General features: G+C 34.0%; 2 protein-coding genes across 6 annotated transcripts; one reads left to right on the top strand and one right to left on the bottom strand.

The window, feature by feature from the left end:
* Positions 1-3,008: 3,008 nt before the first annotated feature.
* LOC107226379 (ras-related protein Rab-8A) lies at positions 3,009-13,864 on the top strand. Its single transcript, XM_015667177.2, has 5 exons — positions 3,009-3,277; positions 4,335-4,395; positions 5,775-5,913; positions 7,728-7,931; positions 9,491-13,864. Exons 1-5 carry the CDS (start codon positions 3,154-3,156, stop codon positions 9,587-9,589), a joined length of 627 nt encoding a protein of 208 aa, XP_015522663.1. The 5' UTR covers positions 3,009-3,153; the 3' UTR covers positions 9,590-13,864.
* A 3,235-nt stretch (positions 13,865-17,099) lies between these two features.
* On the bottom strand, positions 17,100-20,614 carry LOC107226383. 5 transcript variants are annotated; one of them, XM_046736000.1, is made up of 5 exons: positions 20,463-20,614; positions 19,564-19,790; positions 19,066-19,384; positions 18,469-18,646; positions 17,100-18,287 (listed from the first exon to the last, which is right to left on the bottom strand). In XM_046736000.1, the coding sequence occupies exons 2-5, from the start codon at positions 19,714-19,716 to the stop codon at positions 18,080-18,082; spliced, it is 858 nt and encodes a 285-aa protein (XP_046591956.1). In that variant the 5' UTR covers positions 19,717-19,790; positions 20,463-20,614; the 3' UTR covers positions 17,100-18,079. The 5 variants fall into 5 exon arrangements, with proteins under 5 accessions (XP_046591956.1, XP_046591959.1, XP_046591960.1 ...); XM_046736003.1 differs by having other exon boundaries at positions 17,100-18,284; XM_046736004.1 differs by having other exon boundaries at positions 19,564-19,651; positions 20,463-20,606.
* Positions 20,615-21,347: the final 733 nt, after the last annotated feature.

Below are 21,347 nucleotides of genomic sequence, written 5' to 3'. Positions count from 1 at the left end.
ACAGTACAGGTTGCCGGTAGATTTCCAAGTGCTTGTTTGCCGTATCCTTAAACCGTAACCTTTTTAACAGTGCTACGCAGGACTTGGTAATAGTTAAAATTAGTGACATTTTACTCGGTTGTTAACTGACTATGACATTCACTTGAAAATGGTAAGACAGCAGAGTCAAAAGCGGGGGTAAAACAACATCCTTACTATGTGATAGGAATGAAACTCAGCAAATTTGAATAACGCAAGCTAATGTATCGTTAATTGGAATGGTTTTATAGTGGACAGGTTCAATACAATTAAACTGCGTTGTTTTTGATTTGATTTTAATGTTTGTGCCAAAATCGCGTCAGATAGATCAAAATTGAAAGGCAACAGATTCTTAGAGAGAAGAATTTCCCACATATACGTTCGAAACAACATATGTAGGTACATACACTGCCGGCCAAAAGTTCGGGTACGTACACCAGTCAAAATTTCTTGCCGCACTAAAAGTTAGATAGCGGACTCAAAAATAAAGATAATCAAACGTTCTTCATTTTGCTTTTTTAGAAAATTCTATACAATTTTATTTTACCCTGGTACGTATTTTTGAACATGGCCGTATTTTGGCTATTTTTTAGCCGCCGGAAATAAAATCCGAGTCTTAGGGAAAAAATTTTCCTCGGTTTTTTCTATGGTAAACGTAAAAGGATATCAAAACCTACATTTTTGTTTTTTAGAAAGCTTCGTACGATTTTTTCCGTCCCAATATTGCATTTTTAGCTGAAAAAAACATGTTTTAGAAAAAAAAGCTGTAATTAAATAACTAGAGGGTTTCAGAGAAAATGTCAGGAAGGTAAAAAGTTGCTCACGTTCACACTGGAGTAGCCTGAATTTTTTCAGAATTTAGAAGAAAAATATTTTTTCAATAATTGGGTCTGGACTGATGAGTGGAGGGGCAATTTTTTAGTTCGAACTTGGAGAATCAGCGTCAGTTGAGTTGTTGTATCTCGAAAACTATCAAATTTAAGACTATATATTAAAAAGAAAAAACTTTAAGCATTTGAACTTACTTTTTGACGCAAAAAAAAAAAAAAAAGATATAATAAATCACGTCTCTCAACTCATCTATACGAGTTTTTCGTTGTAAAAAAAATCGAATTTGCTCCGAACAGCCCATATTTATCGATACATTCATTTTTCGGGATAATTAGATACGACATGCCTTGATTACGTAAAGTAGTAATCATGCCTCGTTTTTCAATACGAAGTTCTTTAGATTTAGTCAGTTTTACCCGTTAAAAGATTTCGGAGCAGGAAAAATTCAAATAAATTGTACCAAGTACTATTCGCACGTACCGATCGCACATGAGACTGTCGAAACGAATCCAAAATACATACTTCGCGTGACTTCCATACGATGTAAACACGAAATCCAGATGCAAAATAAAACAAACTCTACGCGTAGTTGTAAGCTCACATTGAGTGTATGAAGGTAAACAATTGCTCAATATATGTTTTTTTTTTTAATTCGTTTCGACAGTCTTCAGTGCGAACAGAACGTACTAACATTTTCATCGACTGCGTGGTAAGAACTTCGTATTAAAATCACTGCAACACTACCAAGATAGACATTATTTGAACGCTCGTTGGTGTTGGTTCGGTACTTTTTCCTAAATATAGAACGCTTCACGATTTTCAGTATCATCTTTGACTGCATGATTTGTCTTCACATCATGTAAATTTAAATGAACTCACATGATATCAAATAAATAGATTATATCTTATACCACGTTTATCTCTGACTTTATAATGCATAATCGGACAAGTCGTCCTTAAAGTACGATGATTTGATCAGCAATCGACACTATAGGCGTCATTAGAAATTTCATCGCAGAATTAATTTCTAGCTTGCGAAGATAATTAATTACGTTGGAATTTCTCGATGCTCCAGTGAATCAGATTCCAAAGTAAAGAACATGGAGATATCTAAAAGAACCTAATACCTAGTCCGTATTTTTGCGCCTGATTCTGATAATTTGGGGAGTTTGGACATTGTACAGAAAATTTTCATGCTTATCGGAACATATTTTCCCAAAAACTTTCATACTTTTATAGTCCTGCATCAGAGGAATCACGGCGAATAAAATTCCGGGCAAACAAAGCTACGTTAGGCTTTTCAGTCAACTTTTGAATGTTGGACCACGCGAAACAATACAAATGTTTTTAACTTCCCGTTTCTCTGATTTCAGAGAAAATAGGAAGTTATTGTAATCACCCCGAAAATAAAAAGTTGAGTTCTCGCTAGATCTCCACGTTTTGAGGTCCGGAGAATCATCTCCAATCATTTTCAAATGGACGTCTGTGTGTGTGTATGTATGTATTTATGTATGTATGTACGTGCGTGATCAATTTTTTGTCCGACGATATCTCGAGAACGAGTAGTTAGATTTTGATGAACTTGGTCTTAATCGACGCACCTCTTTCAGACTTAGACCTGATTAGATTTTGGCTGTGATTGGTTTAGCAGTTTTTGAATAACTTAAAAAACCAAATTCACAAAAATAAAATAAAAATGGTGTTATCTTCGCAACGGATGAACGGATTTGCGTGAAAATTGTTATCCGAGGGTGTTTGGGGTCGCTGATCACATATCTGAAGTCACATTTGAGAAAAAAAAAAGACGAGTAGTGCGCAAGAAGCGAGTTTGGCCTCTTGTATCGAAATATACTAGTTTCGAGCACAAATAAAGGAAAGTTCTCAACTCTGGCTCACAGTCAGCCCAAATTCGCTTGTTCTAGATGGGACCATATTCTTTAGTCAAGGGTACGATGATGCCTTTGTTTGTTGTCAGAACTTTACCCTGTACGGTAATATTTTTCAATCAGCGATAATTATTCTGGAAGATAAATTCAGTACTGTGCACTATAACCTATACGGTAGACAACCTCCCCCCCCCCCCCCCCCCCAGTTCAGGAAAGTTCGCTGAATTTATACGGTAGAAGTCGAACGGTGTGAAGAAAGCCTTACATGTTGGGTTGGGCGCAGGTCCCGATCGATTCATCGCTTCCGAAAAGACGTGGAGCGAATAGCCTCCGTCGACGAGCGGCAACGAAGGACCGTCGCTCCCATCCCGACAAAGAAAAACAGCGAGCGTATTTTCGATTTTGAAAAAAAGTAAATATGGCGCTAGACTTTGCGGCTACCTACAAGGTTCTCGTTCTAGGAGATTCGAACGTTGGTAAAACTTGCATCGTTCATCGGTATTGCGATGAGCGGTACTATGACACTTACATATCAACCATAGGTGAGTCATTCTAACGTACTTCGTATAAACATTATTGTTCTGCGATTGAAATTGTGCGTTATACAGTGTTTGCGATTTTCGATATAAATTTTCATTTTATCGGCTGTTTTTTTGCGACATGTCTCGACTAATCACTCTCGGTCTATGTCTATCGTTCGTTATGCATTATAGTTACGAATTTTGTTTTGAGGTAGAAATTTTCTTTTCTAGGTACACTCAAAGCCTTTGACGGGTCAATGTTTTTAATGTATAGATATTCGAGGCGCCTGGCTGTCTGTCGTGAAATACGTTGGGATATTCTTAAACAACGCCATTTTGAAATTTAATACAAATATAATTTTTTTTTTTATCAGTACCCAGTTCTTGGTAGTGCGTTGTTTTCATTGTTAATTTCTTGTCTGCCTTCTTTTAAGTGGCAAAGTTTGGTAAATGTTGACCCGAGTTATACTCCTGAAATCTCGTTCTACGTCACATGCTTAATATAGCTACGCTGTATTTTATGAGTGTTATTATTATTTGCAGTATCACTTTGCAAAAGTTTAGACAAATTTTCTTCTCAATGAGATATTCTGCGTAGGCTATAAACTTTTCTTCGATTTTATCGAGCCGGCTATAAGCGTAACGGCTGTGTCTTATATAGAGTTTGCAAATCCTGACCAATTGAGGAAAAATGTGCATCCATTTTATCAGTTTCTACATTTTCACGTTTTTTCACCTCACCTGCAATATTGTGAATATAATCTTGCAATCGTAACTCGGAAATTTGTTATAGTCTAATTTTTTAATTTCTACGGAATATTTGCCGGTGAATAGCAAAATAAGATAAAATATTTATTTTTATAATTTAGAAAAGGTATTTTGCTTCTGACTCGTGAATATTTTGGTCGGGCTTACACTTGATAAATGAATTTTTTTTATCGTTGACAGTCATCGGAACTGCAGTGATACGACTCCTAAATAGCGAATAAAAATAAACTAGCAGATCTGAGACTCAATGTATAACTATTCGGCATTTCTGTTAACCGTACAACTGAAAATGAACATTTTTTTCTTACAGGCATCGACTTCAAACAAAAAATTATCAATTTAGATGGTACTCCGATTAAACTCCAAATATGGTAAGTCATTTTTGTTCTACATCAACCGAGGCAAAAATAACATACCATTTTATTCGGTTGATATTAGGTTATACCTTACTAGATATTAATATTTGTTACCATTAACTCATTTGTAATTTTAACGGGCTCATCGATTCTATCCGATTTGTTGGTCAGAATAAAATTTTTAACTCCAGAGACTGTATGCTGGGTATTATTAAAATTGATACTCCATCCAACCGTTGAAATATTTGATCTCATTGATGTCAAAATTTTAGAGAGTCTCTATATTTTGTAACCTGTTGTTTTAAATAATTTAAATAGAAGTAAACTTGGTGTGACGTAACTTGTATGCTTGAAGCCATTAGAAGTTACATACGAAGCAAAAATTATATGTGAAAATTCTAAAAAAGTATATAATATACCTCGGAAATGCAATTTTAATTCTTGCTTTGGAAATAACTTTTAATCTGTTTAGGCTTAAGATCGAGGTTTTTTTTTCATCTTAAAACGCATTTCCAACATCACATTTTATGGCGATAGGTAAATCTTTACTTTTCATCATGTATATGAAAATGTAGGAAAAGTATTGGATTCGATCGAAAATGACTTTTTCTAATTTCAATAAATGTTGATGTTTTCAGAACTCTAGTATAAAAAAAAACAGACATTTAGAAAAATGTTGATCTGTGAAAATAAAATCAAAATTTCAAGTTTGTAATAGCGCCTGCGATGTTCTCTAAAATGGCTGGGTGAAAAAATCTGAAATGGACGCGGATTTACATGCAAATAATGGGTATCAAACAATGAAACCATGTCCCATACTTTCTAACGTATGCTTTCAACGAAACAAACCAAAAATCGAAATATTTGAAGTACTCCGACAGAGTTTATGTGATGTTGATAAAAAGTATTATACAAATTATTACAGAACGGATAAGCTAATGGAACAGAGAACAATTTTATGAAAAAATAATACTATAATATTTTATCACATAGTTGACGCTCTTTCCAGTAAGTGAATTGGTTTGTATAGTGATGGAAAGTACGAAGAAAAATATTATTTTTACGACTAGTTTTTCCTACAACGAGTTGCAATTAGAAAAATGATATCGTAAGTTTTCACATTTGTGACGAAAGTGAAAAACCTTCATAAATTCTTCTAAAAAAATGCTTCTGAACATAGGTTTAAGTCTCGTAATACAACACCGAAATAATGTCAAAAAAATTGCAGGACGAAATGTTGAAGGGTATTCGTTTCAACAGAATATCCTCCGTGTATAATTAACTCGCGGAAGGGAAGATGGATCAGAGGCTGACTAATTATGACACGAGGCTTCAGTGTTATCTTTTGTGTCATATCAACCAAATTTGGGGCTGACTCGTGTTTTGTCTTTCAGGGACACCGCTGGCCAAGAAAGGTTCAGAACTCTCACGACGGCCTATTACCGTGGAGCGATGGGCATTCTTTTGATGTATGACGTTACCAGCATGGAGAGTTTTAATCATCTTTCGTATTGGCTTCGTAATATCCAAGAGGTAAATCACATTGAAGACAAAATTACCATTAGGCGTCGTATGAATCACCGCGTCGATCGTAAAAGTAAGAAAAGAAATTGATCTTAAAACGAAGAAGTTTGCGTGAAATGCGTAAAAATTTATTAATACCGATTAGTTTTCTCGGTTCTGTATAAGTTTCCTTGTGTAGAGAAAATGATTCACAATATTATACTGACAGGGAGCAGACTTTGAATAAGAATAAGCTTCCAGCATGTCATACTGGACAACACAGCAACGAGATGGTTCGTTTTATCCAACCACATTTTGACGAGATCAGTTTTGAGAATGTATTCGAGTTCAAACGAAGCCTGAATATTTGATTATTTAGGTCCTTCCTCCATGCGAATATACTGACCGATTGTTCAAACGTTGTTCTGATTTTCAAAAAATACTGTAATTTTCTAGCGTCACTTTCGGCGCCTTGTTGCCTGGGTGTAATAACTGAAATTTTTCCTGAATTTGCTTCACCATGCACCTACTACATCAATTATTTCTAGAATTTTCTAAACGGCATAGCGTATTTTACGATGGAACAAAAAATTTTATTTCAACTTCTAACTTCACTTAAGTTGCAGTGAAGTGATTCAATTGTCCATGTACGTATAAAATGTTGTAACTGTGGCATTATCACTTGCATATTGAGAGACACCACCATTATCATTCTACTTTTTCGTTCGAATTTGTTTTCGGAATATATTTCAACAAACGCTCGGAAAGATTTCGAATTATTATTACTCTTTCTGGAGAGATTTCACGAGAAAATCTAAAATTCTTTAAACTCTCTTTGTGCAGTTGCGCAGCCTTTTGCCCTTGTTGAATATTAATTATATTGCTTGAGAAAGTCGATACAATTGCGTAAAAAAGTACGCCTCATTATAAGTCATTTCGCGAAAGTTTTCGGAAGTTAAGTAAATCAGCGAATCACATCTTCCGAAACATTAAATTTTGTCTTTTACGTCGCTCTTCTACTTGAATCACCGAGTCCAGTATAGAAAAATAAATTGCAAACATGGGATTAAGTATAATGGACTACCGTATATTTCTAATCTCGAAGTTTGGACCAAATGGTATGGTTACTATTCTTTAAAATTACAAATGTTTAACATTGTATTCGATTAATGTAATCCGTTCGAATTCGAATTAATATAGATAGAAGTGCTCTTACGTTCGATATCGAATTAAACATTAAAACAAATATGTAGCAGCTTAGCAAATAATTTGTTAACTATAGTAGCCTTTTAGGCTACATTTAAAATGAATACAAAGATAGAGAGAGATTGAGTTTCGTAAAATATGATCTAATTTCATGTAAAATTTCAATCGGCAGATGTCAAAGTAAATTTGTTTGAACATGTTTTAATTTTTTTTAATTTCTACACTTTGCTCAAGGGAAAATAAATGCATTGCCCGGATCAGAAAAATTCCAATATGGATAACCGACTTCGCTAGGCGTATGTAATTTAGGCAATTAGAATTGACCCTCCTGGTAGTAGAAAGCGATCCTTAAATATATTACGAGAAAACCTTTTGGAACAACTCGCTTTATCAGCTGAGCATGACATTCCAGGTAGCAAAAACAATATAGAAGACGTAACAGTTATGCCGGATGCCCGTTTGTAATTTAATTTTGTAATGTTGACGTGATCTATCGAAAGAAGTATTTGGAAATAGCTAGCGGAATTCGTAAAAGCGTTTGTAAGTGGTGGCGTGATAAAGCAAATGGCGTTACAAGTACGAAAGTATTTTAAGTAAAACTTAGAATACCCTGGTGACTAGTATTTCACTTGTTGCAGAATGCCTCGCCAGATGTAGTTAAAGTGTTGGCAGCTAATAAATGTGATGCCACAACTCACAGGGCAGTTGATGCTATCAGAGGAAATAAAATTGCTGAAAATTTCGATATGCCCTTTTTCGAGGTTTCCTGCAAAGAAAATATTAACATCGAAGAAGCGTTCTTAACTTTAGCCAGGAGAATACGGGAACAACGGGGTCGTCGAGTAAGTCATATATGAAATTCTATACCATCAAGTTTGGTTTTTTTAAATACACACAGAGAGAGGATTTCTCGAATTCACGAAATACGCGATCAAATATAGTAAAAGAAATTTTTTCTTTTTTTTAATACAAATGTTACTTGCACCAACAGAAAAATAACCAGGACAACAATTTGGATTATCGAGTAAAACTATATTCATTAGAATAAAAAAAACACGTTTCTCGCCATATTTAGTCGACATATTTGGTAAATTCAATCATTTTTCTGTGTGTACTTCTAACCGTCTGAAATATTCATTCTATCGACAACTTTTTGGTTTCAAACCAACTGTCGTATGTTCATGAATTCTTTATCGATAGTGACTGCAGATCGAGGATCTAGGAATTACAGATAGTGTCTTTTGTTCGTTTTTCCGGTGTTTCGCAAAATTGTTGGGCTTATGGGGAAATGAGAAACTATGTCAGCTGATTGTGTACAAGAAAGCAATTTAGCCGAAAAAAAAATTTGTCACCTCTTTGTTTTTCCATCTAGTTTTGTTTTTACCATCATATGTAATTCTTAATGTATAGTTGATGGTTTTTGGAACTCAGGATTTTGTAAGCTTTTTCATGCTTGCGGTACCTAATCCAACTTTATCATAGTTTTTTTTTTTAATTTGTTAGTCTTTACTGTCATTGGAATAAATAACATTGGTAGAAATTTTTCAGACGATTTTTTCCGGTTCCAAACTATTCATGCAGAAGATGCATTCATTCTCAATTCTCAAGAAACAAATCAGTTTTTTATACGTTTTCAGATCAAAATCTGAATCTGACTTTTACATATCCGAATCACCGATAGTTGATAGTTTTTACATTTAAATTATAGAAAATTCGAAAACTCAATTTTCAATATTTGTTAACAGAGTACTAGTCATTGTCAGAACCGAAGTAGGATTTATATAAAACTCTAAACGAAGCTTCAAATGTTCCGTAATCATACAGAAGCTAAACTTCTTGAAAATCATTCGAACTTAGGTACATTTCGAGGTAATAGCGCGCAATAAACTTATACCGGTTATTTCCGTGATGCACCCTTGTAGGGACCCCTAAGTATAGGCAAATCAGGGTACAAGTCCACTCTGAGGAGCTCCGAGTTTCGCCGGCGTGACGTCAGTCGTGTGGTAACAAAAGAGCAACGGGGCTGTTCAGAATCGACGTGTATCTTGATTTGCCTACAATTAAGGGTCCCTATGGGAGCAGATCACGGAAGTAAAGCGGTATGTAAATCGTGAGTATTACAAGCAATGAAATTGCACTGATTTTGCGATATAAAAAGATATACTTTACTATGCGTGACGTCATATCGTTGCAGGTTTTCAATCTGCTGTACGTGGTTCAATTTTCGTTTAATCGGAAAGATAAAATATATTACCTAATTATTGTTGGTTTCTCCGCTTCATGCGAATAAAAAAAACCTGCGACACACACCTTGTCGCATCTGAGATGATTTTTGGTTGTTGCTCTATTTAATGGCACGCGTCCACCTGGAATAATATGTCACGACATTTCTCTGCCAAAGGCAAGCCTATTCGAAGCTTCGGAGAGGGAAGGAGCAAATGCAGTGATAACAGCTCAGTCGCCGTCGCAGCAAGGCGATGCATGGCGTTGCACGTGTTAGCCTGGGGCTTGATATTCTGACTGCTGGGTCTTTAGTGACAGCTATAGAGGCTCCTTGAAAGAAGTGGTATGGTTTTATAATGCAAAGCTCATCGATATTATGATATTTAAATGATATAAAAAGTATTGAAGTACTGGAGTATCAAGGTCTTAATCTTAGGAACGTTCGTTCATTCCTAATTTTTAAGACTTATAGAAACACAGAAAAATTGAAAAAAAAAAAAAAAATACCTACGGAATTTTATATACGTACATAGTATTCATATGTTTTTTTAACGTTGGCTGTCTAGAGAGAAGATCATTTTTTTCGAACGGTTTGGTAAGTGTGTCAATCTAATTTTCATATTAAAAAAGGATTCGGATTATGCTTTTGTATATATTAGTTCCGTGATTAACTTGTCGACTTAGTATTTATTGATAGTTCCGTTTTCCCAAAATTCTCAAAAAATTCTGCAAAATTCTTTATTACGATTATTTCAACGATTAGTTCCGTAACAGAATAAGTTTTTTTTTTTTTTTTTTCTTCGCTAATATGAGAAAGTATTAAAAGAAGCAGGGAAAAAAATTATTCCATTGTGAAGCTGATCTTGAAACGCTCCGAACAAAAAATAGAACATTTGCCAATCTCGAACGATCTTGAAAAATCGGAATATTATTCTTACTTGTTCAGCAAATCTTTCTGTATCGTGTAACTTGACGTAATGTACCATATTAAAATTTTAACGCAACTGATCACATTCGAAAGAATCTGAGGATCTCCGGATACGTTCACGTACAAAACTTTCCCAACAAATTGACATACTGACTAGAAAACTTTAGAACAAATTATTTGGTCTGTGCATAGGTACAAGAAAAAATGCTATAACAGTATTGGACAAGTGCTACTCTTACGAAGAAAATGTGTTGGTTCCAGGATTTCGTCAAACTTTTCGTTAATTCAGTATTGAAGTAGTTGATTGACTCTACAGTTTCGTAGAAGTTGAAAGAGTAGCCCTAGTCCAGTTTTCTTGAGAAAATATGTCATTATGTGCGTATATAAAAGCAGTTAATGGGGCACAAAATGCAAGATTAGTTGATTTATGAAACTGAAAAAATGAAACATTACAAGTTAACGCGCTTTTAAATTCTCTAGACATCGAAGGATTCAAAAGATAAATTAAGGACGTATAGTGCTATATTAAAAGTCTACATATTCCTTATAGCCGTACATACATCTATTGTACGCGAAAATGCAACGGCTTTATAAGACATTTGCGTTGGAGATACAACTATATGTTTCCACATTTATTATTATTAGATAATAATCGCCTGCTGGTATAGAAAACGTAAAACCTTTACGGAAAGAAACCTTCATCTCGTTGTCAATATTATGATTATAGGTTGAAGTAAAATTGATAAACTTTCCATGGCTGTATGTCAATTCCTAGACAGTTTGTAAAACGTATAGAAGAACTCTAACTGCTTTTGGACGCGTGAAAATGATGCTTTTAAATTTGAATAGTTTCAAAATATGTTCGTGCTGCTATTGGTTTTTTCTTATGTTACAATAGTGAGTAAACACTGCATTCATGAAGATGGACCAAAAATTGTTTTATGATTGTTGATGAATATAATTTTTGGGAATTTTGTCTCACCAATCAATGATCCAATTCAATTGGGATTTGTTTTGTTCGAAAATATATAGATACAGTTTTTATTTCCACATTCTTTTCATTCGAATAAATTTCAAAAGCGATTCAACTGACGTACTTTAAATTCGGCAAAAGTATTCTCGGACACTTGTATCTTCTTTGTCACGAATCGATCCTTTTCTCTACAAAGTAGCCACCGTTTGAAGTTTGATTTTTCGTCAAGAATTTACCACTTCTTTATTTAATTATCAAATAATAATACGATAATGAAAAGAAACGTGGGGTCGTGACATAGAGGATAAATAAGAATACTGCCTCTGAATTCAAAGTGACTCAGTTTGAGTCATTTTTGAGATAGCATGCAATGGGCAGCACCTCCATTCCAATAAACGAATACGTAAATGGAGATTGTCATGTTTTTGAATAAAACAAACACCAATCGAATTGAATGATTAGTTAACGATTTATAAATTCCCAAATTTAATCAAATTTTTTAGCCTTCTACTCGTATATGTCTTCTCCTGAATAGTAACTGATGATGAGATGCAAGATTGATCCGTTATTGTGATTCAGGTAAAGGCCTCATGATTAGAAATCAGTTGATTTGTATGTATGTAGTAAGCAAGCGCTGAGCGCGTAAGGCCCCGCTGACCCGTTGTGTCATATATTCATATATTTCATGACGTCAGAAGCAGGGCAATTTCCTTGTCGAATTGTGCGAGAACGGGGGTACGAATCTGACCAGAAATTCACAAATCGTAGCTTGAATAAAAGAGTATGTCAGTATCTCAATTATTGCTAACGTAGATCGCTGATAGTATTTATTACGAATAATGATGAAATGAATAAAATCACGTCACATCAAACATGGCTGATCGGAACTACCGATTCGTTGAATATTCACCGCTTCTACGATTTCAGAATTTCTTTCACTTCCGACAGGGAGATGCAGACGTATAAAAGCACACACATAATCCGGGAAAACCTATTTCACCTGTTATCTTTCCGTAAATATGGCACGATTCGACAAGGAAATTTTCAGGTGGCAAGGGCCGGTTCATGATCCACAAGAAGTCTGTCTCCACTTGTAAGTGATTTCATTGGCCGGATCTAACGGAACTGGCCAATGAAATCAGCGGCCTTAGTTCAACGTTGAATGTCCAGAGGCGCTGTAAGTGCTTATGACGTCACGCAATGGATATTTACAAGCTAGGTCAGCGGCGCCTCATTGATGGTGTTTGGCCTGACTCTGACAAGGAGAGTATCAGACCTTCGGATCACGGATTTTGCTCGAACTTTTATACTGGTATTTCTTTGGCCCAAAAATGCTACTTCTGATGTTTGGTTTCATCCATTGAGCCTTCCTTCGCTCAATTTACAAAAGTTCAGGTTGTTCTAAATTTTCAATATGGCTCTGAGATAATAATATATTCATGATTTACATTAGAATTTATAAGAGCCTGTCATCGAAACTAAAGCAGAGGCCAATGAAAACTTGTATTTAAGACAAAAATGCACAACAGATTTCGTTTATTACGGCATTTTACTCATCAAACTGATAATTTAATTAATTTCGAGGGAACACGGAACACGGATAACAATGGACGAAACTATACACCAGAAGGTCTTTATTTTGGGCCAGAAACACCCCTTTACAGATTTTCAACTGAATCCGGGATTCAGAGGTCTGACACTCCTTGTTAGAGCAAGTCGACGGTACATATAATTCATAATCTTCGTTTTTGCTGGCAGAAACAAAAAAGCCTTCATTGTGCCTATTAACGAAGAAAAATATTAAAGCGACATAAAATAAGCTGCTTTGTATACACGGAGTAAATATCATAAATGGCGCATATAAGATACCTAAATAAATTATTTGTGAAAATTACATGAATGGGACGAGAACGACTAGTGGAAGTGAAAAAAATTGAATGAATTGCTGGAATTAAACAAAATCTAACCGTTCATGAATTGGTACAAAGAAAATCGATTTCTGACAGGCTTTGTATTATCGCGAAATAATGTATTATTGTTGCTTTTGTATATTTGTAACTTACAGCAATTTGTATAAACTCTTTGATATATGACTATCCTATGTGCTAAGCGTTTGTAGCTCGTTAAGGTTAATTATGAATTGGGGCGGGCGTCTTGTTTAAAAATATATTTAAGTTTAAGAAATTTTTATTCAACTATATATGTTGCTTCTTTAAACGCACAATTTATTATCGACACGCACTACGGCTGAAACGATCTCTTAACAGGAATTGCCGAATTCGGTAGAAACTGTTGCATACTAAGCAGCACCAAAGCTAATAGACCTAGACCAAAAAGTATTTACTGTAAATTTACAATTTCTTTATACCTATTTTTTTCATCAAAACGCTGGATCGTAATATTATCGCCGCCCCATAGGAAAAATTTTCTTCTCTTAAGCTGGTCTTTTGAGAAAATTTAAGAGCGTTTTATAAAAATTTGTTACCATTTATCCCACGTTGTATTTTAACGCTTTTCGCCATAGTTCAATTATGCACTCTGGAGTGCCCTGACCAATATTAATTTTACCGCAGAGTTTATCAATTGTGCGATTTTAAATTTGAATCTGAATAAACGGAACCTTGAGCAGTAATATTCAAGGCAAAACACTACCATGTCAATTGCTTATGCTTTTATCTGAACTTCGCAGAGGCCCATATTTTCCAAGCTGTTTTATAAAATTATAATGTCACATCTATTACCCACGAACGAGGGGTTGACATGCACCTTCGTAACCCCGTGTAAACTATTCGTGAAATCTTATAAAAGTATTTAAAATTTCTGAAATCCCGTAAAATAATGTGTTGAAACCCCGCCAAATCTTTTGAAATCCCATAAGATCTCTGATATCCAATGAAATTTTTTGAAACCGAATGAAATTCTTTGAAATCCGTTGCAAAATTGCAATAAAATGATCAAGTCATTTAAATTCTCTGAAATCATTGAAATTATGTTGTGTACATACAAATTAATGAGTGGTCAATCCGTCGCCCATGAACGTGGCTCTTACAATTAAATCACACTACTACTGCTTCAGTGACACAGCCCTTGGGAATAATTGATAATGGTCTCTGAGAGTACGTAAAATAATTGGAATCCAGTGCGTGGAGTTTTGGAGTCTTGTAGCGCGCTAGTAATCGCGTTGGAGTTAAGTCTGTGACTGAAGTAAAGCTCAATTTGAACATTAAGGCCCATTGATGAATAATTGTAAGCACTGTAAGCACTAGTGGTCTCCGGTAATAGACATTACTCATCGGTTATGTATAATACCACAAAGATGATTACTCCCGAGTGGGTCAGACATAGGAAAGAACAGGGCTAGTTGTGACAGGTAAGTTGTTACAGTCAAATTGTACATAACATGTCTGAGCCGATTAACGATCCTATGTAAAATATTGTATTACATTTTTTCGAAAAGTTTGAAGTAGTTATTGAGAGACAATTATGCAAAAGTGAAGCAAGTAGACCACCAGCTTGCATATACATTACATTATATCCTGTAGAGGGAAAGCAAATTGGGTTGCATGAATTTGAATGAGTTTTAGCTTCAACTTTCAAGAAGATACAAACTGCATAACGCATCTTCTGGAGATCGTACTTTTTTCTTACTATCAATACTATATACTGCCACTAAAATATTCCTCTGGGAAATGACCGGTGATAATTTTTTGAGGCAAGATACGTCAAGCTCTACAAGAACTAGAAGCGCATTGGTAACATTTTATTTGTGGGAATGGAAATCGTAAGTCATAGTTACAGAGTAATCGGTTCGTACATTGCATGTGTTGCAAGAGATGGGCTCGCGTAGTGGAATTTGTTTTGTAAATAGTACAATTCATCCTGATTTGCCTCGCCAAAATTTTATTAATAAATCTAAATATAATTTCTACTAATAATATATTCATTTTAGTACGATCTGTTATACTTGTAGGCTCATATTATGTTGCTTCTCAAAAAAAGCAAAACCGTAAATTTTTGAGAATATATCACATGGTCATATTAGCATCTTTTGATAATCAAAAATACTTATAAAACAAACGATTTTATTTGCTCGATCTAAGTATCTAACTAAACTACAACTTATTCACGTCTACATGGATTCGAATCAATGCATCTGTGGTTCGATGCAGTTAAATAATTTGTTTGTCGGAAGTGAACGACTACTGGAGATTGTTCATGTAATATGAATTTATAAAATCGGACTTTTTTTTTAAATCAATTATTTGCGTAAAACTGTGATATCTATAAAGTTATAAAAAATATTTAATCAATTAAAGTTATAAATGGATTGATTCAAATGTGATATTCAAGCAAATCTTTAAATGATATTGGCTAGTTGATTCACGTAAATAGAACTAAAACTTGTTATTACTAACTTTATTTTCATTTTAACAATTTCACTTCTCTGTGTAAGAACTACCCCGATGTGAAGCGACTCATTGAAATACACATATATTCTTTACACATGGAAATAATATTTTTGCAACGTTGCATTGATTTGAAGATGCCAAATTAATTGCGTACAATGGGTCGGAGACCATTGATTTAACGAAAACTTCTGATTTGCCAAATTTTCCGTAAAAAAAATTTTATCCGTAGATGATTATTGAGTTGAAATACTTCCTCACCTTCAATTGCTTTCTCTTACCTAAATTCGAGTACACGCTTGTGGCGTAACGAAGCGATATATGGCATCGATAACTGTAAGGCTATCATCTGTAGATGGTTTTGGATTAATTTTGCGAATAAAAAAGTGAGGCTTTGGTTTTCTCACGTGGAATCAATATACTGCAAAAAATACGATGAGATAAGTTTTTTCAAATTAAATACGGTCAAGGCAGAGTCATGCATTTTTTTCCCAAAAGATGCCACAGCGCCATATTTTCATTCCCAATAGTAATATTTCATCAGATATCAGATAACCCATCACAGAAAAAGAAAAACCATCGATGGTTGGGCTTAATAACAATTCACACGAGATGTCGTTCAGTTTCCGTCAGCCTCTAAGATATTGGTTTAGTTTTACTTATAATATTGGTCACAGTAACCCATTCTGAGAATTTTTCAGCATTTATACTATGTGCAATTATTGTGAAATAATAAGCATATGTTTGTAACCTTTTAATCAATCACTTTGTAGAATAATTCGGTGTTCGAATGGTTCATAAATAATCAAGCACACTTTTTACATGTATTGCATGTACTTGTGTTGTGTTTTGCACTGAGAAAATGTATGTATATATGTTTGTAATATCTAATAACTCGTCACCATCCAATCATTTATTGTTTGAATTTGTATTTCTGATTATAATGTCTAATTAGCTCATCAACATTGAAGATAATATACTCGAGAAGCACGAACTTAGTAATTTATTAATCATGTCATTTCATTATAAAAATTGAACAGTTTGAAACAACTTCGATATCTAGCGAATGTCAATAGACCATATGACTGACTTAAAGAACGACTGTGCCAAATCATTTTCTACTGTCATCAGTAATTTTGTAACAGTAAGATGAATGGCATGAATATTTCACTTTCTTTCTTAATAAATGTCTGAAACTAAATAATATCTTTGCTTAATGTTTACGTGGTTGAAAGTTGTACCGTATAAGCAACTATTTTTTAATTTCAAGACTGTGTGAAATTTAGTAAACCGTCTAGTAAAACAAAATGTACTCATATTTTGCAAATTTAACTACTTCAAAGTCGCTCTTAAGTATCCGCAATGGATTGAATTTTTCAATATTTGGTTACTTTTAATTTACTAACTTCAACCTTATCATTTTTTTAGATATGTGAGGTGTGGTGTTGAACGTAATACAATTACTACATTGGCAAACGAATTAGAAAAATGTAACGTTTTTATTTGGTGCAATATAAATTTTTATTGTCTACATATTCACAAAACTTTGAAAGCTTGTGGAATGTATTACAATAATACAATGCGTGTATGTTAACAGTGACCATTGCAATGTCACATGTTAATTGTGAAACAATTAAATGGCGCTATGTATTGAGTAATGAGGTGAGTCAAGAAAACAATCACACACATTCTGGGAAAATAAAACGCAAATATCCAGCTCTGTATTTTAGCAAACCTGAAATGCAATTGTTGGAAATTCAAAAACCTATTCCACATCACCTTCAAACACGCAATAATTTTTTCATCAATGACTAAAAATTTGCATGCACTTGAAACTATAAAATTAAAAGCCGAGTAAATTAACATGCTTTATGCAAATCAATATTATTGTACTCTGCCGTACCGTTAATCTTATCAATTATTCAATTGCCGGTTGTAATATATCAAGTGTACTTGACTTTCGGATTGATCAAGCTTGATCGACGACTCAAATTCCTTGCTACTAACACTATAAATTGTGTTAATAAGTTTATGAAGAGCAAATAAAACGTGATCTATAGCTATTGGTCAGGATAAAGTCGGAAAAGTTTAGCTAACAATGAATATTGCACTGCCCTCGATATTTAACGTCGTAACTCACAATCAGTGTCACGAGCTCTTTGGCTTTACTTGATCAATTGAATAGTCAGGCACACCATATTGGCAACAGTCAGAACTTGAATACTTAAATAACTTGTAACTCCTATTTATTATCAGATGTATAATTCCTAAGATATATACTATACAGTGTAAAGATTGTATAAATAATAGCGCGTTTTACTTCCATCAAGGAATTTGAAGAGTATTTCTAAAATTTAGTGATTGACTAATAATTTTTTCTATCAAAAAACGAAGTAGCGTTATTTAGTGCTTCTTCAAAATCGTACAACTCAGTAATAGCCATTAATATTTGGTTTTTGCTCAACAGTTAGAGATTTTTTGCTTGGTTTTTTTGAAAGAAGCCAGCGAGATGTGTCCTATACCATTTGTTATAGATCGTTTTTGCTCATTCTTTTTGATTCGCAAATTATCTCTGGAACTGCTCGGTCTTGGTTCAGCAGCATTTTCTTCAGATACTTCTATGTTTTCAACTTCTGTCTTGATGTTAGGTTGAACAGGATTCGGACTGCTGAAATTAATACCTGGTTTGCAGTACATTTCATACTATAACATTGTATCTACGATAGGTTTCTGTCGAACATTTAAGCGATTTCATCCACCTTCGAAACCTAATTTATAAGCCAATTAACAAATGGGAATATTTGTAAAACCACATTATGACTATCAGTTATCAACCTGATTCTTTTTACCTTGGCTCTTGTTGCAAAGAATTGTGACTATCATTTAACGAAGAATCACGTTTTTCCAGCTCATTATGTACGTCCATCATGGATTTAAATGCGTTTAAGCATTCATTTGATTGTGTGTTATGTACAGAAATTTTATTCACAAATATATCCACACTGTAAGGCGGTGTTTCAATATTTTCTAAAATTGTAAATAATATTTATAATTGAAAATTACTAGCCTGCAAAATCGAATGATACCAATTTGCACTATTATACATGTTAGTATATATATATCAATTTACCAACTGTTAATAGAACAACTTCTACATTGTTACCTCAACATCAGTCTAAATAGTATTCAGATTCTTTATCGCCTGAGTTTTCTTTTGTCGAATTTTATTTCAACTGAATACATACTATCCAGAACATAAATTTGTGTAGACAAAATAATCTAGCTGAAGTTTTGATCAATCAAATCTACGGGATTGGCTGCGTTTTAAACAACAGTCGGCCAATCTGCAAACATGCATATGTCTACAGCTCGTGTCAGTATGAATTTCCACTCAAGCTTGATTGATCGAAATTTCTAGTACATTTAAAATAAGTATAGATACTCACTTCTAATTAATTGAGCGCCGCTTAATTTATACTCTATAAGCGCTTCGTCTTTTCTTTTAATCAAATCTAGAACAATCTCGTGTTTACGTTGTAATTCCATTACAGATTGACACAACGGTTTTGTAATTTCATTCCAAAACTGATGAGGACTTCCTTTTGTCAATTTTATATCAAATTTGAATTCACCCCCATCTATACAAGTTACAAGCTTGATCTCATCCACAGATATGTCGACTGCATATTTGGGTATATCATTCAGTATCACGTCAAAAGTCTCTTCAATGTTAAACTCGTCTACATCCAACATTGAGTTCAGCGACTGAAAAATCAATTAGATGAGTTTAAACCTTTGCGAGATACGTAATTTTTCAATCATTATTTTAGCATGTTTGTGATATTGTGCAAATATTAACTAGCAATTGGAGATACGAGAAATTCTTGTATAGTGATAAAATTCTATAGGTGTGATTTGATTATATGAAAGTAACAATGATGTACCTGACATCGTAGTAAGGCAACGTCTTTCGTTATAGTTTCCATCCATACTTCAACAAGATTTGATAATAATATTTTCCATACATCTTTGCTATGGGAAACGGATAATATGTATTCTGCGTTATTTATTTTAATATCTTTCCATTTATTCCCCATGGAGTAATTTTATGATTCTTCGTAAAGGAAAGCGTATTTCCTTCAAGCTTCACAAATGTTACGCAGTTTACTGTCTGCCATTACGTGTAAAAGTAAAATAGAATATGTTATTTATCGGTTTGATATTGGCATGTAAATTAAATATCAATATTTGATACGCTTATCAATTTTTTTTTTCTCATTTGGTTTGAAGAAGCTTTTCATTTATTAATATAATAAGAATTTTCTCGAAGCAATTCTGAAAATGTAACGTCGACGTAACGCTTCTAGTTGGCAATTTGTAGTTTGCACTTTTTTTCTGCCGAGTAATGAAATCGTTTTAAACATTGTGATATTATGGTGTTTTCTTGGTGTTTTTGTGGCTATTAAGAAAAGTTCGGAACACTGATGTCAAAATATGGAAAATACAGTATTTAGATGTCAGTATCGTACCATAACCTCAAAGCTGGTGAAAATTAGTTGCAAGTATATATTCAGTGTTTTCGTCAATTTTCCCAACTTTTTTTAATGATCACGCAAGCACAGTCAATTGCCAACATTAATGTTCCCCGGAGTTTGAAACAATTTCATCACTCTGGAGAGAAAAAGTGTGTAATCAATGCGATACGTTTCGGTGACTTCGTCAGCAATGCAATATGTAACTATCACATGATCATTTTAGTTGTCAGCAGATACTAATGTATGTATGCATTTCAATCAAAGTTCGAATTAATATACTTTTCAGAGATGAGAAATTGAGTACATACCTCGGAATGCCTGAGTATGTTATAAAATGTTAATTTCAGTATATATAAAGGCACGCCTCAATTACTGTTGTTTACTAGGCTCCATGATTCTTGTATTGGATTTGATAACCATTCGTGACGCAGTTCGAATACAATTTTGGAATTAAATTCATAATGAATGATAATCGATTCTTCAAAATTTCGATTATCATGAAATCGATTCTCTATTCGATTGATTCGATTTAATATCAATTTACGAGAATCTGATTATGAACAAACTTTACGCAAAATAAGCGTAAGACGTAAAGCGTAGGTTTCACATTGATTTAATTTTCTTTTTGTAATTTATATTTATCTTAAATTTACTTAGTTTGTACGATTTTTGTGGAATTGTTATCCGGAAAGCATAAGAGCTCAGATATCTGATTTAATTTTGTTTCTTGTTATCAACTGCTAATTTTCTTTGATTAAATATTGTTAAAGAAGATTTCTTTCTTTTTGTTTCACGCTTTTTTAATAATTCAAGTTGATCAGACGCGATCAGATTAGGAACCAGATTCTGCAGCACAGAAAATTCGCGATTAATAAATTAATTCAGGCGCGTCAGCTTTGGAATCCGGTTAATTCACAATTCTGAAGAGGGCAGCGGCTCTAGCAGTTCTACACGAATCCATTTTTAGCGACCGGGTGCAGCTCTGGCGATTTATCGGCCCAGTCCGAAAAAATGCAATTTCGGTAGACTTATTACCCAATTCTAAGAAAATTACAGTTCAGACAAGTGATCCTTGTCCGAGTCGAGAGAACTCGGCAGCGTAAAGGAGATAAAAGATTGCTGACAGTACTGTCAGTCAATTTTCGAACACGGCCAAAGAGTAGTCTATTTCAAGGGATATTTTGCTTTCGCGT

This window comes from Neodiprion lecontei, chromosome 3, assembly GCF_021901455.1.
Source record: "Neodiprion lecontei isolate iyNeoLeco1 chromosome 3, iyNeoLeco1.1, whole genome shotgun sequence".
NCBI lineage: Eukaryota > Metazoa > Arthropoda > Insecta > Hymenoptera > Diprionidae > Neodiprion > Neodiprion lecontei.
Note: the sequence above shows the minus strand (reverse complement) of the source record. Positions and strands in the feature narration are given on the sequence as shown.

Coding starts and splice junctions, on each gene's coding strand:
- LOC107226379 (XM_015667177.2), top strand. CDS start 3,154: ATGGCGCTAGACTTTGCGGCTACCTACAAGGTTCTCGTTCTAGGAGAT. Junction 5,914..7,727: donor GGCTTCGTAATATCCAAGAG/GTAAATCACATT, acceptor CACTTGTTGCAG/AATGCCTCGCCAGATGTAGT. Junction 7,932..9,490: donor GGGAACAACGGGGTCGTCGA/GTAAGTCATATA, acceptor TCTCTGCCAAAG/GCAAGCCTATTCGAAGCTTC.
- LOC107226383 (XM_046736000.1), bottom strand. CDS start 19,716: ATGGGGAATAAATGGAAAGATATTAAAATAAATAACGCAGAATACATA. Junction 19,385..19,563: donor TTGCCTTACTACGATGTCAG/GTACATCATTGT, acceptor TTGATTTTTCAG/TCGCTGAACTCAATGTTGGA. Junction 18,647..19,065: donor CGGCGCTCAATTAATTAGAA/GTGAGTATCTAT, acceptor TTACAATTTTAG/AAAATATTGAAACACCGCCT.